The 19,418-nt window shown below is 37.4% G+C and overlaps 1 protein-coding gene across 1 annotated transcript; it reads right to left on the bottom strand.

The window, feature by feature from the left end:
- Positions 1-371: 371 nt before the first annotated feature.
- LOC106934847 (glypican-6-like) lies at positions 372-17,680 on the bottom strand. Its single transcript, XM_015014991.1, has 3 exons — positions 17,240-17,680; positions 497-662; positions 372-382 (listed from the first exon to the last, which is right to left on the bottom strand). Exons 1-3 carry the CDS (start codon positions 17,678-17,680, stop codon positions 372-374), a joined length of 618 nt encoding a protein of 205 aa, XP_014870477.1.
- Positions 17,681-19,418: the final 1,738 nt, after the last annotated feature.

Raw genomic sequence — 19,418 nt, 5'->3', positions numbered from 1 at the left:
TGGGGTACATAACAAATAAAGCACTGGTCTACAAAGGATCCAGAGGGAGCACTCTATGTGCATCCCTGGTATCCATTTAACGGGAGAGCTTACTGCAGCCAGCTACTTACAGCTAAAGTGAAGTGCTATATTACTCACCAAGCTCAGCTGGAAATGCTATAGAAAATGTGTTTGCCTAGGATCTGCTCTCCTTTATCAATCCCGAGCAGCAGGGACCAAAGCTTTAAACACCATGCCAGGGTTCCAGCAATAGCAAACAACATTTCAGACAGAAAAAAAAAAAGAAAAAGGAAATGTTTGCACAAATAAGATTTCAGTTTTGTCTCTGCAAATCCTCTAAAGCTAAATTGAACAGAGCACATCCTCCCGATTCACTCCTTGACTACAGAACGCGGACATAAATATGCACACGTTGAAATAAAAGCTTAAATTAACAAAGAAACAGACAACTGGAAAAGGAAGAAACGGGCAGAAGTGCAATTAATTTGAATCTTACCGATGAACAGGTTCCATTCAGCGTCCAGATCCGCCTGGTTTGCGAGACAGCCCCTCATAACGTTGTAGCAGTAATTGCGACAGGGCTTCAGCCCAGGCATGCCGCGGCAGTACGGACAGTAGAGCATCTGGGTCAAGGCTCTGACACAAGCTGGCACTACGTTCACCTGCAAAGCAAACACAAGCTCTTTGTTAGGACTCATTCAGTCCTTTCCTGTTAAAATGGAGAAGTTGTGAAATTAATGTCAGACATTTAAACCCCAAAGTTAAAAAGTCAAAGTTCCTGAAAAATATCCTCACACTTTTACACTTTTGGATCCTCCAAAGCTCAAAAAGTGACAACCTACAAGATAAAACTCTGTGACAATACTGAGTTTATGACTCTGTCCATCTCAATTTCTCGTGAAAGCTGCGCCTTTTGTTGTCGGGTCCCTGTCACTGCAGCAACTTTAGTGAAAGTGACAGCATTCTCACATCTGCTTCCTGTTAGAGGAGAAGATGCACAACAGAGAGTGCATCTGATAATTGGCCTGTCATCCTCTGTATTCATGCTTGACTTTAGATTTTGTCCAACGCACTCTAGAGACTGCTGGGGTTCGTGTTTGTGTGCAGGCTGAAATGGGCTCGGTCAAACAGGAACCACCCAGCTATCCTCTATATGTGCGGTGCTGTTGAAAAGTATTTTCCTCCTTACATATTTTGTGTCTAATTTAAATGTTTCAGATCATAAAAAGTCTTTGCATTGGAAAAAAGATGCATTCACTTATTGTCTATGCCAGCTTAGATTTGCAGGGCCGTAGGGGGATGGTGTCCATCTTTAACGGTCATTGACGGTTTACACTCTGGGCAGGTTGCCAGCTCATCACAGGACAACATGCAGATAGACTGGAAAGACACCCATGCACACACACACACACACACACACATTCAGCACTTATGGCATTTTATAGTAACAAATTAACCTATTAGTTAAGTTTTTGGACTGTGTGAGGAAGCTGGAGAAACCAGAAGAAACCAGCTCAACTCTTTCCTTCTGTTGAAGCTGAACACTGAACTTTGCTCAGGCCTGCAGTGCTTTTAAAGCTGTGGGGTTTGTTGTAATCTCATGGGTCACTTGTAGATAAACTGTTGTGAGTAATTTTGGTAGTTTCATGAAATGTATTTTAACCTAGGCATAATGTATTTCTTTTTTAGATCTGCCAAACAGATTTGATTTAAGTGAGCTTAAAAGTTTGGAGTTAATGTGGCCCAGGGTGACTAATGATGTTAACCTCTAAATATTTGGTTAATCACAGTTAATTCATGATTTAACAACAGAAGCAATTAATGTTTCACATTGGGCGTGTATTTCAATATATAGCTCTCATCCCTTTCTTAAATAAAAAATAATATAAAAACTGCCTACTTTATTACCTCCTTCTTTTTCTTTATTGTCGTTAAAATATGACAATAAAAAAAAGAAGCCAATGAACACAGGCAATAAATATTTACATATGGCTGTGTAAATCCAAGAAAAGCAATTTCAAATTGCAAAGAAATAAATATGTCTGCAAACTGTACACACATCATGTAAACATGAGTTTTGTTTTGTTGATGTTCTAAGACTGCTTGAGTTTTTGTTAGTTTGTGGGAAAAGAATAAAACAGACAAGAACACAAACAACACAAAGCCTTAGTTATAAAAATACACCACAAATGAAATAAGAAAAACAGAAAGCTAAAAGTGAACTGAATAACGAAACCCACATTAGTGCTCTTCTGTAGCTCCATGGCAACATCTGAGCCTCTGCTGTGACACAACATCCAACCTCACTCTTCCATTCTCTGTTTTTAACATTTCGTTTTGTCTTTGATTTTATTGATGCAGTGACCAGACCACCTGTGTGCACATATGTTTGCCTGATAGGAGGAAAAAGTGTGGAGTGAGACAAGATAAGGCCAATGCAGAGAGAACAATAGAGGAAAGTCAGAAGCGCGCTGTTAATGTATTGACTTTTATTGCTAAGGAACAGGGATCAAATGAAGCATCTTTAGCATTTGCAATCTGTCACCGACATCACGCAGTGTTTTGTGTGAAGGCCATTAAACTCAGCTGCTGGTTGTCAATTCCATCGCTGCATGTCATCTACTGTTTCGTGTGTTTCTAAATTGTTAATATCTCTGGGAGCGCAGTTAACATATGGGCTATTTTCACAAACAGGTTTTCTTGGATTGAACTGACAATGCCCATGTATTCATGAAACAGGTTCCAGATTTTCCAGTATTATGTAAAATTGACTTTTTGGAGCTTTACATCATGTTATGATGTCATTCTCTCATCAAAAACATACCTGCGAGGATTCTTTCATGCATGTTTTAGAAATCTTTAATGCCCAGGCTTTTTGCACAGCTTAATGTGCAAAAAGCCTGGGTGGACGAAGCACCGCCTTCGAGGCACAGCTCCTCCTCAGAGCTGCAGTTTTCAGGCTTTGGCCTCGCAGAGCAGGCCTCCCTCACTGCTCCCTTGCTCAGCTCTCAGACTCGCCAGCAGCAATTAGCAAACACCTGGTGAAACTGCGCATCTGCTGAGCTCATCTGACCTACTTGTCAGTGCATTGCAAGGAGTTCTTAAAGTCACAGAGGGCCAATTTCAAGGCGTTACATCAGGAAGTAAAATTTCTTTTAAGTCATATTTGATATATACAGCATTTTTATAACAACTGAAGGTAACTTTAGGCACTTTTACTGTGGAAAGTCACACTCTTACTGTGCGGTTTAGTTCTACCACAGTGGTGAGAGTCTTGATTACGGATCTGTTCCTAACTATTGTGGTTGAGCATGCAGCGGTGTGGTCAACTCTGCTGATGTTTGCAGCAACTTCCGCAATGGAGAACCTCAAGGTTGTGGTTCTAATGGACTCAGATAAACCCAGATATTTAATTTTGTCTCATATTAATCCATTGCTGGGCGAAACAGAATTGTAAAAACTCAGACCAGCGGATTATTTTGCTACACATGTAAATATAACTACATTTTGTCACTGTTGTTATGATGTGCAACTTTTTTGGATTTACATAATGTAGTCAAAATATGTAAATCAATAGCCACACCTGAACTTTATTCAAAAACAAAAAATCCAAATGAAAAATTAAATTCACATCACACCAAGCTAATAGTATGTAGTTTGGTGTATCACACTGCTGGTAAGTGCAAAACTGCAGCTCTGACAGAATGCTGACCACAGCGGCATCGTTTCTTTCTCCTTTACTGCTGCCTGTTTCTCAGAGACGAGCTGCTTACAGGTCTGCTACATCACAGTCCAAACCTTAGCGCATCTGTTCCTTCCACTGATCACAATTACGCTCCTCCGTACTGAGCAGCTCCCTGAAAGCAGACAGACAGCATGTCTGCGATCCACAGCTAAACAAGAATGTTGTGTGGAGTTTTCTGTGAAATAATCATAAGCCAATCAATGAATGTCAGTCAGCTGTCGATCAAATTGCTTCCACACAGAATTCGACTTGGTGCGGCCAGTGCTATCCCTAAATTAGGAGTGGGAGCCGCAATGGATCTGCTAATGAAAAATGAATCTGGCCGAGGTGGACCGGGATCGGGCCGGTTAGAGTCGTTCTACTGGAACAGCACCTATTATACTGTAAAATGGCACTATGTGCCTAGAAAACGCATAATACTGAGCAAAAGAAATCTTGTTTTGGATGCAACAGAACCTTTTCAAGGTATATTTCCTATTCCTGCTTATGAAGCAGCACCAATAAACAGCAAAATGTCATCAAATTCTGCACTGGGTTGAAAATGAGGGGCACAGACAGCGATATTTAAGGCTCAAGCGTTGCTCCAGTAATAGGAAGGTAACAATTTTATTTGACGTTTTAGCTGGCCTTGCCCTGAGAGAAGGAACTTGCAGTAAATAAGAGCTAAGAATCAAACCTGTGCCGTTGTCAGTTTGATGAATGATACAAAACTCAGAGCCATTTGAAAATGAAGAAAAATAAATGTTTAATGAAAAATCAGCATCAATATGCCATAATTACTGTGGTGACAACTAATGTTGATTAACTTTTAAAAGTCTGTGTTAATTAATTACTTTTTAAGCATAATTGACATAATGATCAAAACCAATACTATTAATTGCAGTTCGTTTAGGGCTTCAGACCATTAAGTTCAGATGAAAAATGATCATTGCTATTGCTTAACATATTAAAAATTTAGTTTTAAAACCCTGTTGAAAAATAATCTAAAAAAAATTGACATCCATGAGACAAAAGTACAGCTAGAACATGTAAACATATTTAATCTGTGGTATTGACTTTCAGTAAACAATGTGCCAAACATCAACTACAGTTCACCAGAAAAAAAATTGGAGGTGAAGTTTTAGACATTCATAAAAAAAAGGGTGTTGAGCACATAAGCAAACAATTCAAACACAACTTTAGGTTTTAACTGAGAAGATTTTCCTACTTGCAGCAAGTACGCTGAAAAAGAAAATGAACAGAGCAAATAGAAAGAAGACAGGCTGTAGAGAAAGCCAAAGACAATGCCAACAATGTAGAAAAAAACAAACACCAAGAAAACAGAGCGACAGACTCAGATTAAACAGACGGAGAGGAAAAAAATGGACAAGACACTCACAGACAAGCAGAAGGAACACGCAGGTGCTGTCGCCGCATTTGGAGAGACCAACAGAAGCAAATGCATGCCAATCACCATGTTTGCTTTGAAAAAAACAAGCGCTTCTTTCGAAAAGAGTTTAAACTTTCAAATACGCACAAGAAGAAATGCTTCTGTATTATTTTGATAAGCATTTTAAGAGATTATTAAGGTAGAGAATGCCGAGTTACTCACAGACGTTTTCAAGTGAGAGATCGTCCACTTGTGTTTAGATCTCTGAGTCTTTCTTTTGAGGTAATCTTCAGAAATGTGGGATAAAAGGTACATTTCATACTGAAAATGAAACAAGGACTAATTACCCCTGGGCTTTGCCAGTTAAAACATTAAGGTGGAGCTTTCCAACACGTTTATCTTCAAGTTATTTTTCTCATCATTTCACTTACTGTGCCCAGCAGTCACTGGCTGCTATGAATGGAGGGTAATCTGATAATCGTGTTACCATTTATTTACAGTTGAGCAGAGAGAATATTGCCCAGCAGGCCGATAGACGGCCTTACAAGCGAGATGCCACAGATCCACAGATTTAGACTGCAATTTACTCATCTAATGCTCAAGTGACGTGATAACTGAACAAATGACAAATGAACAGTTTTCCTGTAACAGTAGTTTGCTTCTCCACCATTAGAACATTGAGCAGCACCTACATGAGAATGATTGACAGCACTAAAACAATCCTCCTGGCTCTGATTGGTTGTTTCTGACCAGGAGTGATACATTCCTGAAGATAGTAAAGTAGCGTGGAAGGAGGTGGAGGTGCTTGATTTTTTCACTGATTATCTAATCTCACACCATACTATCACATCAGTGACATTTTTAACAAATATGTAAAAGGCAAAAAAAATATGTAAAAGTTATTTTCTGTACATTTAAGTCAGTTAGTCAGTGAGTCAAATGAGTCATCAAGCAGTTCAGATCACATTCCTTAGAGGCTGCAGTAAGGAGCCATTTTACGCACAGAATTGCACCACAGATCATGTCAAAGACAACCAAATAATTTGTGAAAGGAAAATGCTCTGTGTTTTGATAAAAGCCAAGACACTGTTGGATGGTCTCACCTTGTGTCTGACAAGGTGTTGTCATGCACATATGGTGCGAACTCCCTTTAGGAGCAACAGAGTGGGAAGAGCGCAGAGATTGGAAATTGCTTTTGTGCCACCAAGTAATGAAGTTGTGAGAAATGACAATGACTTTGTAAGCTACCAAGGCCAATCAGGGGGGACAGTGGTGGGACAGAGAGTCTGTTGTTAAAGAATCATCTCAATAGTTCTGTCATAATTATTGTGACAGGTTGCGTTGCATGGCACTGATTGGACAAGTGTGTAAGACTCTATTGCTACCCCAACGTCTGCACACCATTCCACAGCCATTAGTGTCAATGGGAATATAAGGAATCTGTCAGAGTGCAAATAAGACTACCATCTGCCTCCAAAAGAAACATGTGTCTGGTTTACAAACTACTGAATAAAACTTCAATAAGTTCTTGCAATGGTTGACATATTATTATTGCTGGTGCAAGTAAAAAAAAAAAAAAAAGAAGAAGCAAATATGGTTAAGACATGTATGCTGTGTGAAATATATATGCATATATAGAACAGTGAATAGGAAACAGTGATTAGTCGGCAACAGTGTTTTCACTTGCCTCTTTTTACTGTAGATAATCAGAGGACATTAAACAGCATTCAATCTGAACTTGAATTCTACGTTAATTTATAAAAGAAAGCACACATGGTTAAGAAGACAATAATTTGGGAAGAAAAGGAGAAATGTTGTTTTATCAAATTGAGATCCCTGAAAATGTACTGCTTTCTGTGATCACAAAGGCGACCTGACCCTAACTGAGTAATTGTAGGTGTCTAAACATAGCCATGACTTTATCAGAAGGGTGCCAGAGCAGAAAATACTCCTGTGGGTTTCTGTGGAAGGTGCTAACAGATGCCCGGCATTGTTTACTCTGCTGAAATGAAAGCCAATGTGTGATATGTGCTATCACTTTGTTTATCTGTTGGCAAGTGTGAATTTAATAAGACCTGGTGAAGTGCTGGGGAATAAGCAAAGAAATATACTGGAGTCTGGTGAGGATTTAAATCCCTTTCCTAAATAAAATAAAATAAAATAAAAAAACATGTATTATGCTGACATCATACTAGCTGACATGAACATTGAGATGAAAAATTCTCAATGTTTTAAATATTTGGACAACAGCTGATTACTTTGGTCAAAATCAGTTAAAAACGTCATCTGTGAGTGTGCAGCAGTGTATGGGAGCATGGTCAAAATCTAACACCAACTCTTAAATTGTGCATGACAGTACGCACTTTTCAATCATTATAGACTTTCAGTTTGGCAGAGTGGTCAAGTCTGCAAGCTTACTAGATTACATACTGATTAAAAAAAATAATGTTCAGTTTTTAAAGTAGGACATTTTTGAGAATTGTGTTACTGATTTCTCAAGAGAAAAGCTGTTGTACTTTTGAAAAGTGTGTGTGATTAATTGCTGACCATTTCACAGAACATTTAATAACCCTGCTGAAGATCATGACCAGCATGTAAAGAGACTTAAACCATCTGCACTGCGGGCCCTCTTGTGTGTAAATGTGCATATGAGCTGATGTCATTTGGTTCAGACAGATTGATCAGGGACTAGTAAGTTGATTTTGTCACCTAAGGCACATCTTAATGTAGTTATAACAAATGCTAAAACCACATTTAATGCAGGGAATCCTGGCACTCCAATTTGTTCTCCAAGGTGGGAACATTTGGATAGCTAGACCTTGCAGAAGGAAAGAGAAGTGTTATAAGAGACTGACCACTTTACAGAGCTGCATTGAGCTTCTAAAACAGAAATGGGTCTGTCTCGAAGGAACTGAAGGAATATCACATAAGGTGTGTGACATCGCTTACGTCTGTAAATGTGGGTTTAGTTTGACGCTCTGTGGGTTCATAAACTAATATGGGTCAGAAGGCTCTCATGCACAGACCTAATGCAGCACGTTACAAAAATGAGTGTTAAATGGTTTTTGCTACTGAGAAAGCAAAATATTACATAAGATTTGCAGAGACTATTTGCGTGAAAAACTGTACTTCAGTGTCTTTGCCACAATCTGTGATTGTGATCCTGTCACAGTAATATTGGAAAGATGTTTTTTTGTTGTTTTTTTTTACTGTCTTTATTTCAGTCATGTCACAAACTGCATTGTGTAGGCCACTGGAACTGTTAGGCTTCAGTGACTGAATCTAGATGTCACCTTTATCAACACCTGTTTGTTCACATGCTGGGACTAGTCAGATGACCCATGGTATTCATAAATCAGATGTGGAAGTAGTAATTTTATTTTTTTTTTTACTGCCAGATCTACACCAGTTTTTTAATACATTAGTATTTTTGTGAACACAGACACATTTGCAAATGAACGCAGATTGCATCAATGCATATTTTTTTTACTTAAGAACTGAATGAGAGTTGTATTAAATTATTTAATAATATACTTACAGTAGATCAATTTCATTAATATCATAATAAAATAAAAACATCACTGATCTCATGGAATAATGCATAGAGGAGGTTTGCAGGGAGCAAACTCAGCACGAGTCGCAGACAGGGCAAAGGATTCAAAGCAATGTGTCAACTGAAGTAACACACTCTGAATGTTTTGATGAGGGAGGCCCCTCTCTGCGCTTCTCTGCAAACTTTGCAGTGCCTCAGCTCAGCATCTTAAAAGTAAAATTCAGCCAAGACGATTCCAGAGGGGCCCCACTAAAATCAGCTCCTGTCAAATCAATGAATCCCTGAGACTGACAGATTAATTCACATGTGAGCAGCTGTTCCTCAATAAAACAACACAGTGGTACTTGGTAGGCCACTGTGACCCACACCAGTCAGCTCAAGTGTCTCTATCTGCACAGGTCCAGGGACTGCCCCGCTGATGCACCCTGACATGCACCTTGTTATGTAGCGGGTCTGGAGCATGGCTTGGGACTGTTTATTTAATTCACCAAGACAAGTGCAAACACGTTAAAAGCCTAACACGTGCTGTACTATGACTAGGCACTGTGAGCCACAATCCCCCCCGTCTTCTCTGGTGGGTCACAGCGCCGTCATACACTGCATTGTTATCCATCTGCTGTGGTGTCTCCTGGATTAAAGCGCAGCACTCACCCTATGTCCATCTGACTCTAAAGGTCTGCAGCCCAGCCTGAATGTCAGTGGCAAACACGTCTCTCGTGGCTGCCAAGAAAGCTCTGGACAAATGTCACAACACCAGCACTGACAGTTTCCTCTAAGTGGTTGTTAAATAAAGATGTGGTGCCATACACTTTAAATCAAGGTGCAAAAAAAATGAATTCATGAGAGTGCACTAGGCAGTTTCAGTCAGATGAACTGACATATTTTCACAAGTGGATAAATCACATGGGGGTGTGGGGGGGGAATACGTTCATGTTATATTTTCCTCAATTTCTGACAATTTCTTCATCTTTTTCTTTGGTTCAAAATGTCCTCCCACTCAGCATCAAGCTGACTGGATCTGTAACTTCCTGAATTTTCAGTTTTGAAACAGAATCTACCATGCACTGTATAGAGGCACATAGAGCACGTTTTTTTTCCCCTTTCATTATCATTTCATATCATTTTCTTCAATTCCAGACCACATGCTGTCTTTCATTTTTCCCGAACATCCTGCAGTTCACCACAGATCAAAATCTTTTAATTAAAAAGGACATCTTTGGCGCAGCACATTTCCCGATGACGTGCCAACCTTTTTGAGCCAGTTGCCATCTGCCATCACAGCAACGTGGCTGAGGCCTTATCCCCTGCAAGCTGTGTGAGCTGTGAGCCATCAAGAGGGAAGTAGGCAGTCAAAAAGAGAGACATGGAAAGAAGGGGGGAGTTCGTCTGGTGCATCTGTATCAGTGGGCCCTAGGTGACAAACATGAACTATGCAAGAGGTCATTTAATCTGCCCTGAAAAATCTGGCAAAAAAACAACAAAAAAAGTCGAATGCGAGTACCAAACTATGTAGGAATGAGTTTAAGTTGTCAATTTAATAATTAAAGCTCAAATTTCTCAAATTCCTGTGGGCATCTTTTTATGTGGCTTTAACCATTTAAAGCTACGCAACAAGCTTTAAATGGTTCAAAGCTTGTTAAACCATTTAACAGCCTTAAATGGTTTAACAAACAGCTGTAATGTTTTCCAAACGGAAGACATTTTGATAAAAAAAACAGACTTAAAACAATTAGATTTAATGGTTTTCAGTCTAAAATTCCCAATTAGAGACCATGACTGCTTGTTTTTCCCTGCTAATGATCAGCCCCTCTTCAGTGTTTTCAAAATGTGGACAGAAGTTGGTAGAAAAGTTTTTTTTTTCTTTTCCTTACGCTGCATCTAACCTGACCCTAACTAATAATTTCAAAAAGTCGTAACTCCGACATCACATTGTCATGAATGAGTTTAAAATTCTTCTTAAAAATAGTTAATGCGAAGAATATTCTTAAAACTCTAAGAAGTCTTAATCTTATTCCCTGTTCTTGTATGTTTTTCTAATGTAATTTGTCTTTTTATGATGTTTAAACTATTAATTACTTTTGTTTTGCATACTGGTGTGTCCCTTTGCTAGATATCACTCGAAAAACTAAATTTGATCTTATTTTTGAGTTTTTCATCAGCAGCAATTATAATTATATAATTTCCCTTGTTTTAATATAAAAAATAATATAAAAATATAAATTTTTTGGGATTAATATAAAAAATATTTTAATTTCTCATGATCAGTTGACTGTCTGTCTGTCTTTCTGTCTGTAAGTCATGCTACTTGCAGTGTGTGTTCCTGGTGCTCTGACTGTTGACTCCAAGGAATCCCGATAAAATATCAGTAAGTTGTCAAAGAGGCCTTTGGAGATCCTATTGTTAGTGAAGGCTTCTTCACTAGTCCTTCACTTCAAGGTGTTGACTCACTTCTTGTACTGGTCACTGAGGAAGAGCTGAAGGAGATATCTGTGAGGATCCTGCTCTGTCTGCCTCTGCAGTCAGTGGAAAGAACACAATGATGTTTTCACTGCTGCTGTGAAGCAGGTGCTGAGGAGACCAATTCTGGTTTGCAGTAGGTCTGGGGGTGTATCAAAGCATCCCAGCAATTTTCTTTGATTCAAGCACAGTGTGCTGCTCAAACAGATACCTGTTACAACTTTCAAACAAAAAAAAAAAAAAAAAAAAAAAAAATATTTTTAAAAAAGTTTGGGTAAAAAGGCCATCCAAACCTAAACTGTGGGGATTCTCACAGCTCCTGTAAAATTACCATGAACTGCAGTGGGTGGGCAGATGTCTACAGAAATGGAAAACAAGTCAAGTGCCTGCAGAGTCAGTGACGTTCCAATAAACATGTTCATGGGTTGAGCACAAATCTTTGAAAACCATGAACAGAACAATAATATTTTTAAGCAGTGTCATTTAGCAATGCTCTGTTCGGAGCTAATGAAATATTTACACTGGATTGTTAGTCCAAACTTTGGATATTTCATGGAGAGAGAGAAACAGCGACTTCCCTCGAGGCAGAGAAAATGTTAGTTGTTTCCTGAGTGTTGTTGCAAAATGCAGTTCAGATTTGTGAGGACCTCTGTTGTTAAATACCTAAAGTGATATTAAATAAAGGCAGCTGCTTTGGGAAATCAGTCATGCAAAATGCCGATAATGTAAGAAAAGAAAAGAGGAGAGAATAAAATGCAGGCCAGACAATAGCATGACCCGTATATGTTAATGTTTGAGTTGCAGCAAATTTATATCAGACAAAATATGATAAAAACAAGAAGAAGTTCAAGCTGGAACTGTGAACCTATAGTCCAAAATATTTGTGTGGTGAACGATGAAAATGAATCAAATCCTTTCTATCTGGCTGAATTAAAGAAAAAAAAAATGTTCATGGCTGAACTGGCACATGGCTGGTTATACAACACCAGAGACTTACTGTCAGATATCTAGCAGCGAGGTAATTTCATGACTGGACTTATTGCACAGATGGCATCTTATCATGGTGCCACACTGTGATGCACTGAGCGTCTGAGAGCAACCCATTCTTTCACCAGAGTTTGTAGAAACCGTCTGCATGTCTAGGTGCAGAAGCGTAAACACCTGTGGGCACAGAAATCATGAAGCAACTAAAGAAATTTTCAAGGAGAGCCAATACCTTTGGAAATATTGTATGTGTATAATCTATAGGCAGCAGTGATTCATCATCTGCTTCAGCTTTTTCCTTAAACAAATCAAAGTAAAACAAATGAACATATTTAATTTTAAAGTTTAGTTTAAGTGGATTTCATTAAGTGGATTCCCTTAGTTTAAATTGAAGCGCAAACATATTGGCAGTCCATAATGCATCTGTGAAGCCAACACCACAGCTGAGTGCTAAATGCACGTTGCTATTCTAGCCTAGAAGTAGTTTCAGAAAAAGCCAAATGAAACATCAAGGAACATTGTGGAAACCGCACTAACCCGATGATGATGTTTCTCACATGCCAACAAACGGATCTGTAAGCACAATATTCATAGGTAAATGTGTAAAGATTAGAAATTGCCTTGAAGCTTAATTTGACATCGTCTGACAGTTTGTGCTTGAAAATGAGTGTATAATGAGATCAACGTGCACCATAAGCCGTCAGGGAAAACAAATCCCTCTGTGCAAAATATCCCTCTCGCCTCCATCATCATGACTAAACATGCGCACAAGACTAGGCCAACTTCCCATGTGCATGGAGAGTGAACGATAAGTGCTCTAAATGCCTGAACTTTAAATCGTTCAAAGGGTCCAAATCCCTGCAATCTACTCTGAGCAGGTCCTAATGTGGCTGGACTGTGTTTTAAGTACATCCAGGATAAAACTCTTAATGGTCATCATAAACTGTAAGCCAGAGAGATCCTCCTCTTAATCCAGGATCAAGGTTCAGGAAACTGTTCAGTGCAAGATGAGTGAAATCCCATTTTATGGAAGGATATCTCTCCTATTTTGGCTTTAGTACACAGAGAGCTGTCTACTAGCAGTAATTATGTATGGCTCATCATTGTCAGCGCATCCTTCTGTTCCAAAGTAATGTGAAGAACTGAAATGACAGATGGTTAAAAGCAGCCATTTCAAGGGGAAGGGGGAAATAAACATTTTGTCATTTTGACTTGTTCAGTTTGAGTTGAGACTGTTGGGATTAAACCTTAATGATGACTTGTTGGGGTCAAACAAACCGGGTAGTGCATGGTATTCGACACACCACATTACATCTCTACATATTTCAGAAAGATGAAAATACCTTTTCTTAGACAGTTCTTCATTTTGCGGTCTCTTAGTCAAGGACATTGTTCTTTTTTACCTTTCGGACAAAATCAAAAGGAAATTGAAATTCTTCACATTCGCTCAGCATACCATAGCCTCATCTTTTGATGTCACATTTAGTATAGCCTAATTTCCGGGAAAGAAATTACCTAAATGTATATACTCTGACAATCTTTAATGTGAAAAGCACTCTGTATCCATTATGATTCATGCACTAAAAAAAGTAATTTAAGTAAAAGCAAATGACTCCACATAAAGGCGATAAGGATAACCGCATGTTTCACTGTATTTCTCCACTACTGTCTTGATAAGAAGCACAATTAGTCTTTTCCCATGGTAGTAATGAAAATAATGATATATAAAAAAAGCTTAAGATTTATCTCCACTTCATTTTGTAAATATTGTTTTATTTTTACAATAACATTGAGCTGTCTCTTCTACCCCCCCCCCCATAAACCCAGATAGTTTTTATACCCAAAACTGATAAAATAAAGATTAAAAAAAAAAAAAAAAAAAAAAAAAAAAAACTTTGGAGCTTATTAACACTTGTAGTGAAGCTCTGTAAAAGCTTTAGTGTATTCCAAGACTGATTAAAAATGTATATTAAAATCAAAATCAGCCTTTAATTTGAATGTATTCATGGCCAAGTCCACCTGGTTTAATTTTTAAAATAATGGTTTTATAATGAGCACTATATTCAGTGTAAATAGGTTTCCAGAGCATGACAATAAAATTGGCCCACAGCATATCCTTCAACCCATTTAATGGGTATTAGGTACTTGCAAACTTATTTATCCTTTGTTTCCCAGCCAGGAGTTTTAATTGTCAGAAATATCAGTTTTAGTCTCGTCTAACCAGTTTCAGCTGTAACCCCAGACATAATTTGACTCTACATGTTTACAAAAATACTTCTTTCTGCTTACCTAATGAATAAATGATCAAGATCTAAATTGGCATTTATTTGATTCCACCACTGTCTAATTGTAATATGTACTTTTTCACAAAAAATGATGATAAAAATTATTTAATTTACTCACTAAGATCCAAGATGAGGTCATATGCCAAGCACTGCATTATGAAATTACAGTAAATTAGCAATTCTCATTTGTGACTGGCCATGACAAAACCAGAAGAAAACAATATCTCACAAGTGTTTTGAGTTACTCACATATTCCGAAAGTGTGGATTTTAAGTTTTTTAATGATGTCAAACACATAGAAATCAATAATAAAATGAAGAAGACGTTTCCTGCACTCCCAAAACAGTTCGGATTTACTCCATGAAAAAGCTGAATTCAAACACAAAGTTAATATTTCTTTTTTAAAACATCCAAAACATAATCTTAAAGTACAGAGTGTTTTTTTTTTTCATGAATCCAACTAACATATTTTGCAAAAAAAAAAAATAAATAAATAAATAAATAAATAAATCACTATTTCCTCAAATTTTTATCATTTTTCTTTATATATATTTTATCTTTATGCTCAATTTCTGCTCAGGTGACAGGTTCCTACTTTTTTCATGACACGTCACATATGTCTGTGAAGGACATAAAAAAAAAAATCTCATTGCCTTTCAATGGAGGTTTCAAGTACTTTGGTGGTATTTTCAACCACGAACTAAATTTCATGTGTTCCAGGAGATATGGAATGTATTTTTAATGACATGACAAAGACTGGCTATGTGGAAAAGATGACTCTTTCGTGTCAGTCAACTTCTCATGCTGAATTTGCTGGAGGTCCATCTGTCTGACAATTTTCTACAGTACCACACTGCTTCCTGGAAGCACCTAATAATTGATGAGGATACACCTGATTCAGAATTGCAGTGGGTCTTAGTCGTAGCAGGTGGTGAGTGTGGAGGTGTCCAGTGTAAATTCATTTTTCTCAACTTTTCACAGTCAATGAAGTTAATAGCAGCTCAGTAGTAGGACAAAAGAGCGTTGAAGATTATCAAAAAATGAGAGATCATTTATGGCAGAGGTTTAGAAAAAAATCTAATGGCTTTTTAATTTTTTACAATAACAAGCAACTAGCACAACTATAAATAGGGATGGGCATGCAAAACACAACACAGCATTAAAATATAGAAATGAAAGTTAAGGTTCCTATGTGTTTAAAAGTTGCTTAAATCACAAATGTCTTGGTATAAGATATGCAGTGTAATGCATGAATTCTCTGTAAGGCCTGTGAGGCTTTTTACTTTTTATTATGCCGATTGTAATATTAAGAATTTAACCAAAGAGTTTTTCTCACTCTGGCCTTTATTACACATCTATGGAATCCTGTCTATTCAATTCTACCACAAAGAACCAAGTCTCAACTTTAGAAATGTTTTCATGCTTATTAAACATCTGTCTATCTTCAGCTCAAAGGTTTTTCCACCAAATTTAAACTAATGTCTTTTTCAAATTTTACATCTAATTTACCTCTTTGCACTTTTACTCTGGTTCGTAGTTTTGTCTGTTATTCTCTTCTCTTTATTTTATTCCCCCTTTTGCATTGAAATACAGAGTGGGCTTGGAGCCAAGAGGCAGTCAAAACTTTATTGCATCTGCTGATTGGAGACAGCTTTAAAACTAAATAAGCTTAGAAGATTCTCTTACCAAGTCATTTAGTCATTACAATTTGGTCTTTTGTGAATTTTCACACGTCTTTTTACTTCTAAAACATCTATTATGAAAACAAAATATCTCCTTGCTTCCTAATATATTACACCGAATAACAGCTACCATGATTAACAGATTTTCAGTGTTATCCATTTTATCTGTCAGTGGTCATTATGTTTTGCCTCATTGGTGTATGTAGTATGAGTAGCTATAGACATACCAGATATACCATGTCAGGAATTCTGTGCTTATTTTAAAACAATGAGTGTTTTGGAGGAAAGAAATCTCATTGGATATGCACTTTAATCTCTTTTTTACAAAGCTTTGCTCTCTGTGGGTGATTCTGAGGTTTTTGTACAGCAAATTATGTGGAGATAATTCTACATATAGAAAATAGGCCACCCACATCTGACGATCTGAAGCGCTCAAAAACATTTCATTTTTACCTCTTAATAAGATAAAAGCTGATTTTAAAGGAGTGTAACATAAAGAGCAAAGAAGAGGAAGACAAGTGTGTTGTAGAGAGCGTCAGAGAGAGAAGGTGGTTCAATGTATGATACTTGAGAAAAGAGAATTTGAATACCTCCCTCATTTATTTGCAAGTGTCCATTGTATTTAGTCTTAGCAGCATCTACAGCAGCTGAAAAGATCTTCCTGACAATTATTGGGATCATATTTTAACTATATGCACTTTAGCTTAAAGCATAGATCAACCTGTGTCTCAGTTTGTGGTTTCTCTTTACATGATCTGTTTTCTTAGCTGGTATTTATTCTACTCAAAGAAAAAAAAAAGAATTAAAGTGTTTGTGTTGGCATCACTGGTCTTCTCTAAGAGAGTAAGCATCACTCTCTGCACTTAATTGTCATGTGTCACACAACAGTCTCCACTAGTCTTACTGAATGCTAAAAGCTAAAGTCACAATAAATAAACAAACCTTTATTTAGACATGTCAGTTCAAACCATCATGTAGAAAATGACCTCAGCCCGTAGAGTGCAAAAAACATTGAGTTAAAATAACTTAAGCAGAATAAACTTCAGGTCAATTGAAAACAATACATTAGAAAACAGCAGAAGATTTTAAGCAGAAAAAAAAAAAAAAAAAAAAAAAAAACACAAAACATTTACAGTAGCTAGGAGATGTAAATTTTTTTCTCACCTTGGCGACCCTGTTGGCAACCTCACGACCCACCGTTAGCCCTTGGACAAATGTCCGTGCAGCAATGAATGCTCTGGTGACCTGAGCTTTCAGCTTCCTGGGCACGTCTCCAAAGGGCTTTAGCTGATCTGTGTATTTGGTGACACACTCCAGGTAGTCGTCTGTGAAGTGATACTGGGAGTTAAGCAACTGGAACATGCGTTCCAGCAGCCTGGACCAGAAGTCATTCAACATCTCCTCCAAGTTGACGTTGCCCCCCGTGTAATAGCGCTTTAGTTCAGTGAATAGGTCCTGGAACACCTCAGAGTTCTGCACATACAGCTTCCCGTATGTCCTTGTAAACATACTGTTGAGAGATTTTTCAGAGTTGTCCAACAGCTCCAAGAAAAACTCTAGATGGATAAAGGGTTTGGGAAGAGGGGGTAGAGATGAAAAAGGCATTTAGCTCATTAATCAGATATTTACATCACCTGTTTAACTTAAAAATAGGTGCATGAGTAGAATCCACTAAAGCTACTTTCCTGGCCTATTATTTCACTTAATGGCATCTTTTATGATCCTGCCTGCATCTACAGTAGCAATATAAAGCAGCCAAATATAGGTACTTGATTATGTGAAAGTCAGTGCAGAGCATTAATAATTTAAAAGCAGAAATAATGGGCCACAAGAACCATGAATGATTAATGTAAAGGTTCTGATTGCACACTGAAACAAAATATTCATAAGTTTTGGATGCGGACACCAGTATACATTATCATCCCGAGTGCCCACCATTGTTCCCAGATGCAATAATTTTACTTTAAAACAGAGACTTTTAGGCAAGAATTTAGAACTGAATAATGTTGAATTGGGGCTTTATTTTCTTTGAATCACTTGAGGACTCCAGTATAACATTTTTTTTTAAGAAAGAAGTCCATCTGCTTTCTTTTAATCATTATGTTTGCCAGAGATTTGAGCTTGTTGAAAACATGTATAAACTTGATTTTTCAATATATAATCATAAAGGAGTAAATACTGAGTTGGTTCAGTGTTTGAAATTTGGAGGCTCAGCAATCATTTTGAACTCACTGCAAGTGTTGCTAAAACCATCCATTAATCATTTTTGCAGTGTGGCAGGGCACATTTTTGCTCCTAGAAGAGGCCACTACAATCATGGAGAACTATTCTGACGAGGGGATCAAGCAAGTAAATGCAGCACTGTTTATTGTACAGTCAAGAAAGCCAATGGCTGAATAAACATACTGTAAAAATGAAAAGAAAATGTATAGAAATACATTTTTCTATTTGTTGGTGAAGCAATAAGAGTCAAGACAGTCTTTTAGGACTGACTCATTTTTATTTTTTATTTTTTTAGTTGTTTTACTGGAGGTTGGTTAGATTCATTTTAACCTCATTCGTCAAATGAACTGTCTTTTTTTGACAGGCACTTTTAAACTGGCTTAAATTCACTTCAATTTGTTTCAAATAAATCTTGTACGAGAATGTCCTCTGTCTTAGTCATTTGTGTCACTCTTGCTAAAATACTGGAAATATATTTAACCTCAACTATGAGACTGACATAATTAAATCTGGCAAGAGATAAATTGGCTCTCTCAAGAAATGACAACAATTCAGCATAACCAACAAAGATGAACTGAGAACCAAGGCTTGAGACAATATATTGTACATTTTGATTATGATTATATCATTTAACATGCACATTCAGTAGTTTTAGCAGTTGTCTCAATGTACAATCTACAAGACATTTTTTTAAGAAACTTCAAGTACATTTATGCTTGGACACTTCTATGTGTTCAATCAATGTGCCTCAGCTGTTTATTGTGTGGAGGGAGTTCTTGTAAATGTGACATGTGCATAAAGAAATCAAGACCTAAGTTTTCCCTGCAGTACATAATGGAAAGCATCACATTTGCCCTGACAACGTGACTTCTCTCCATATTACATCTCAGCCATATATATATATTTTTTTTTTATATAAACCTGGCCATCACCATGCTGCTACAGAAAATATGATTCATCAGGCCATATCACCTTGTTGTTTTTCTTGTTTATATCTAATACTAATCTAGTTGTGGGTGCTTTAAACAAAGGAACAAAAAAAAAAAAATAGATCAGTGTGGGCATCTTGCGTGGCCTAATGTTACACCATCTCCACACAATGTGTTTTAAAAGCTTTCTA

Source organism: Poecilia latipinna, unplaced genomic scaffold, assembly GCF_001443285.1.
Source record: "Poecilia latipinna isolate Pla-1442-1.1 unplaced genomic scaffold, P_latipinna-1.0 Scaffold1872, whole genome shotgun sequence".
Classification (NCBI taxonomy): domain Eukaryota; kingdom Metazoa; phylum Chordata; class Actinopteri; order Cyprinodontiformes; family Poeciliidae; genus Poecilia; species Poecilia latipinna.
This window is presented reverse-complemented; position numbering and strand designations above follow the sequence as displayed.

Coding starts and splice junctions, on each gene's coding strand:
- LOC106934847 (XM_015014991.1), bottom strand. CDS start 17,680: ATGCCTTTTTCATCTCTACCCCCTCTTCCCAAACCCTTTATCCATCTA. Junction 663..17,239: donor TTGCCAACAGGGTCGCCAAG/GTGAGAAAAAAA, acceptor TTTGCTTTGCAG/GTGAACGTAGTGCCAGCTTG.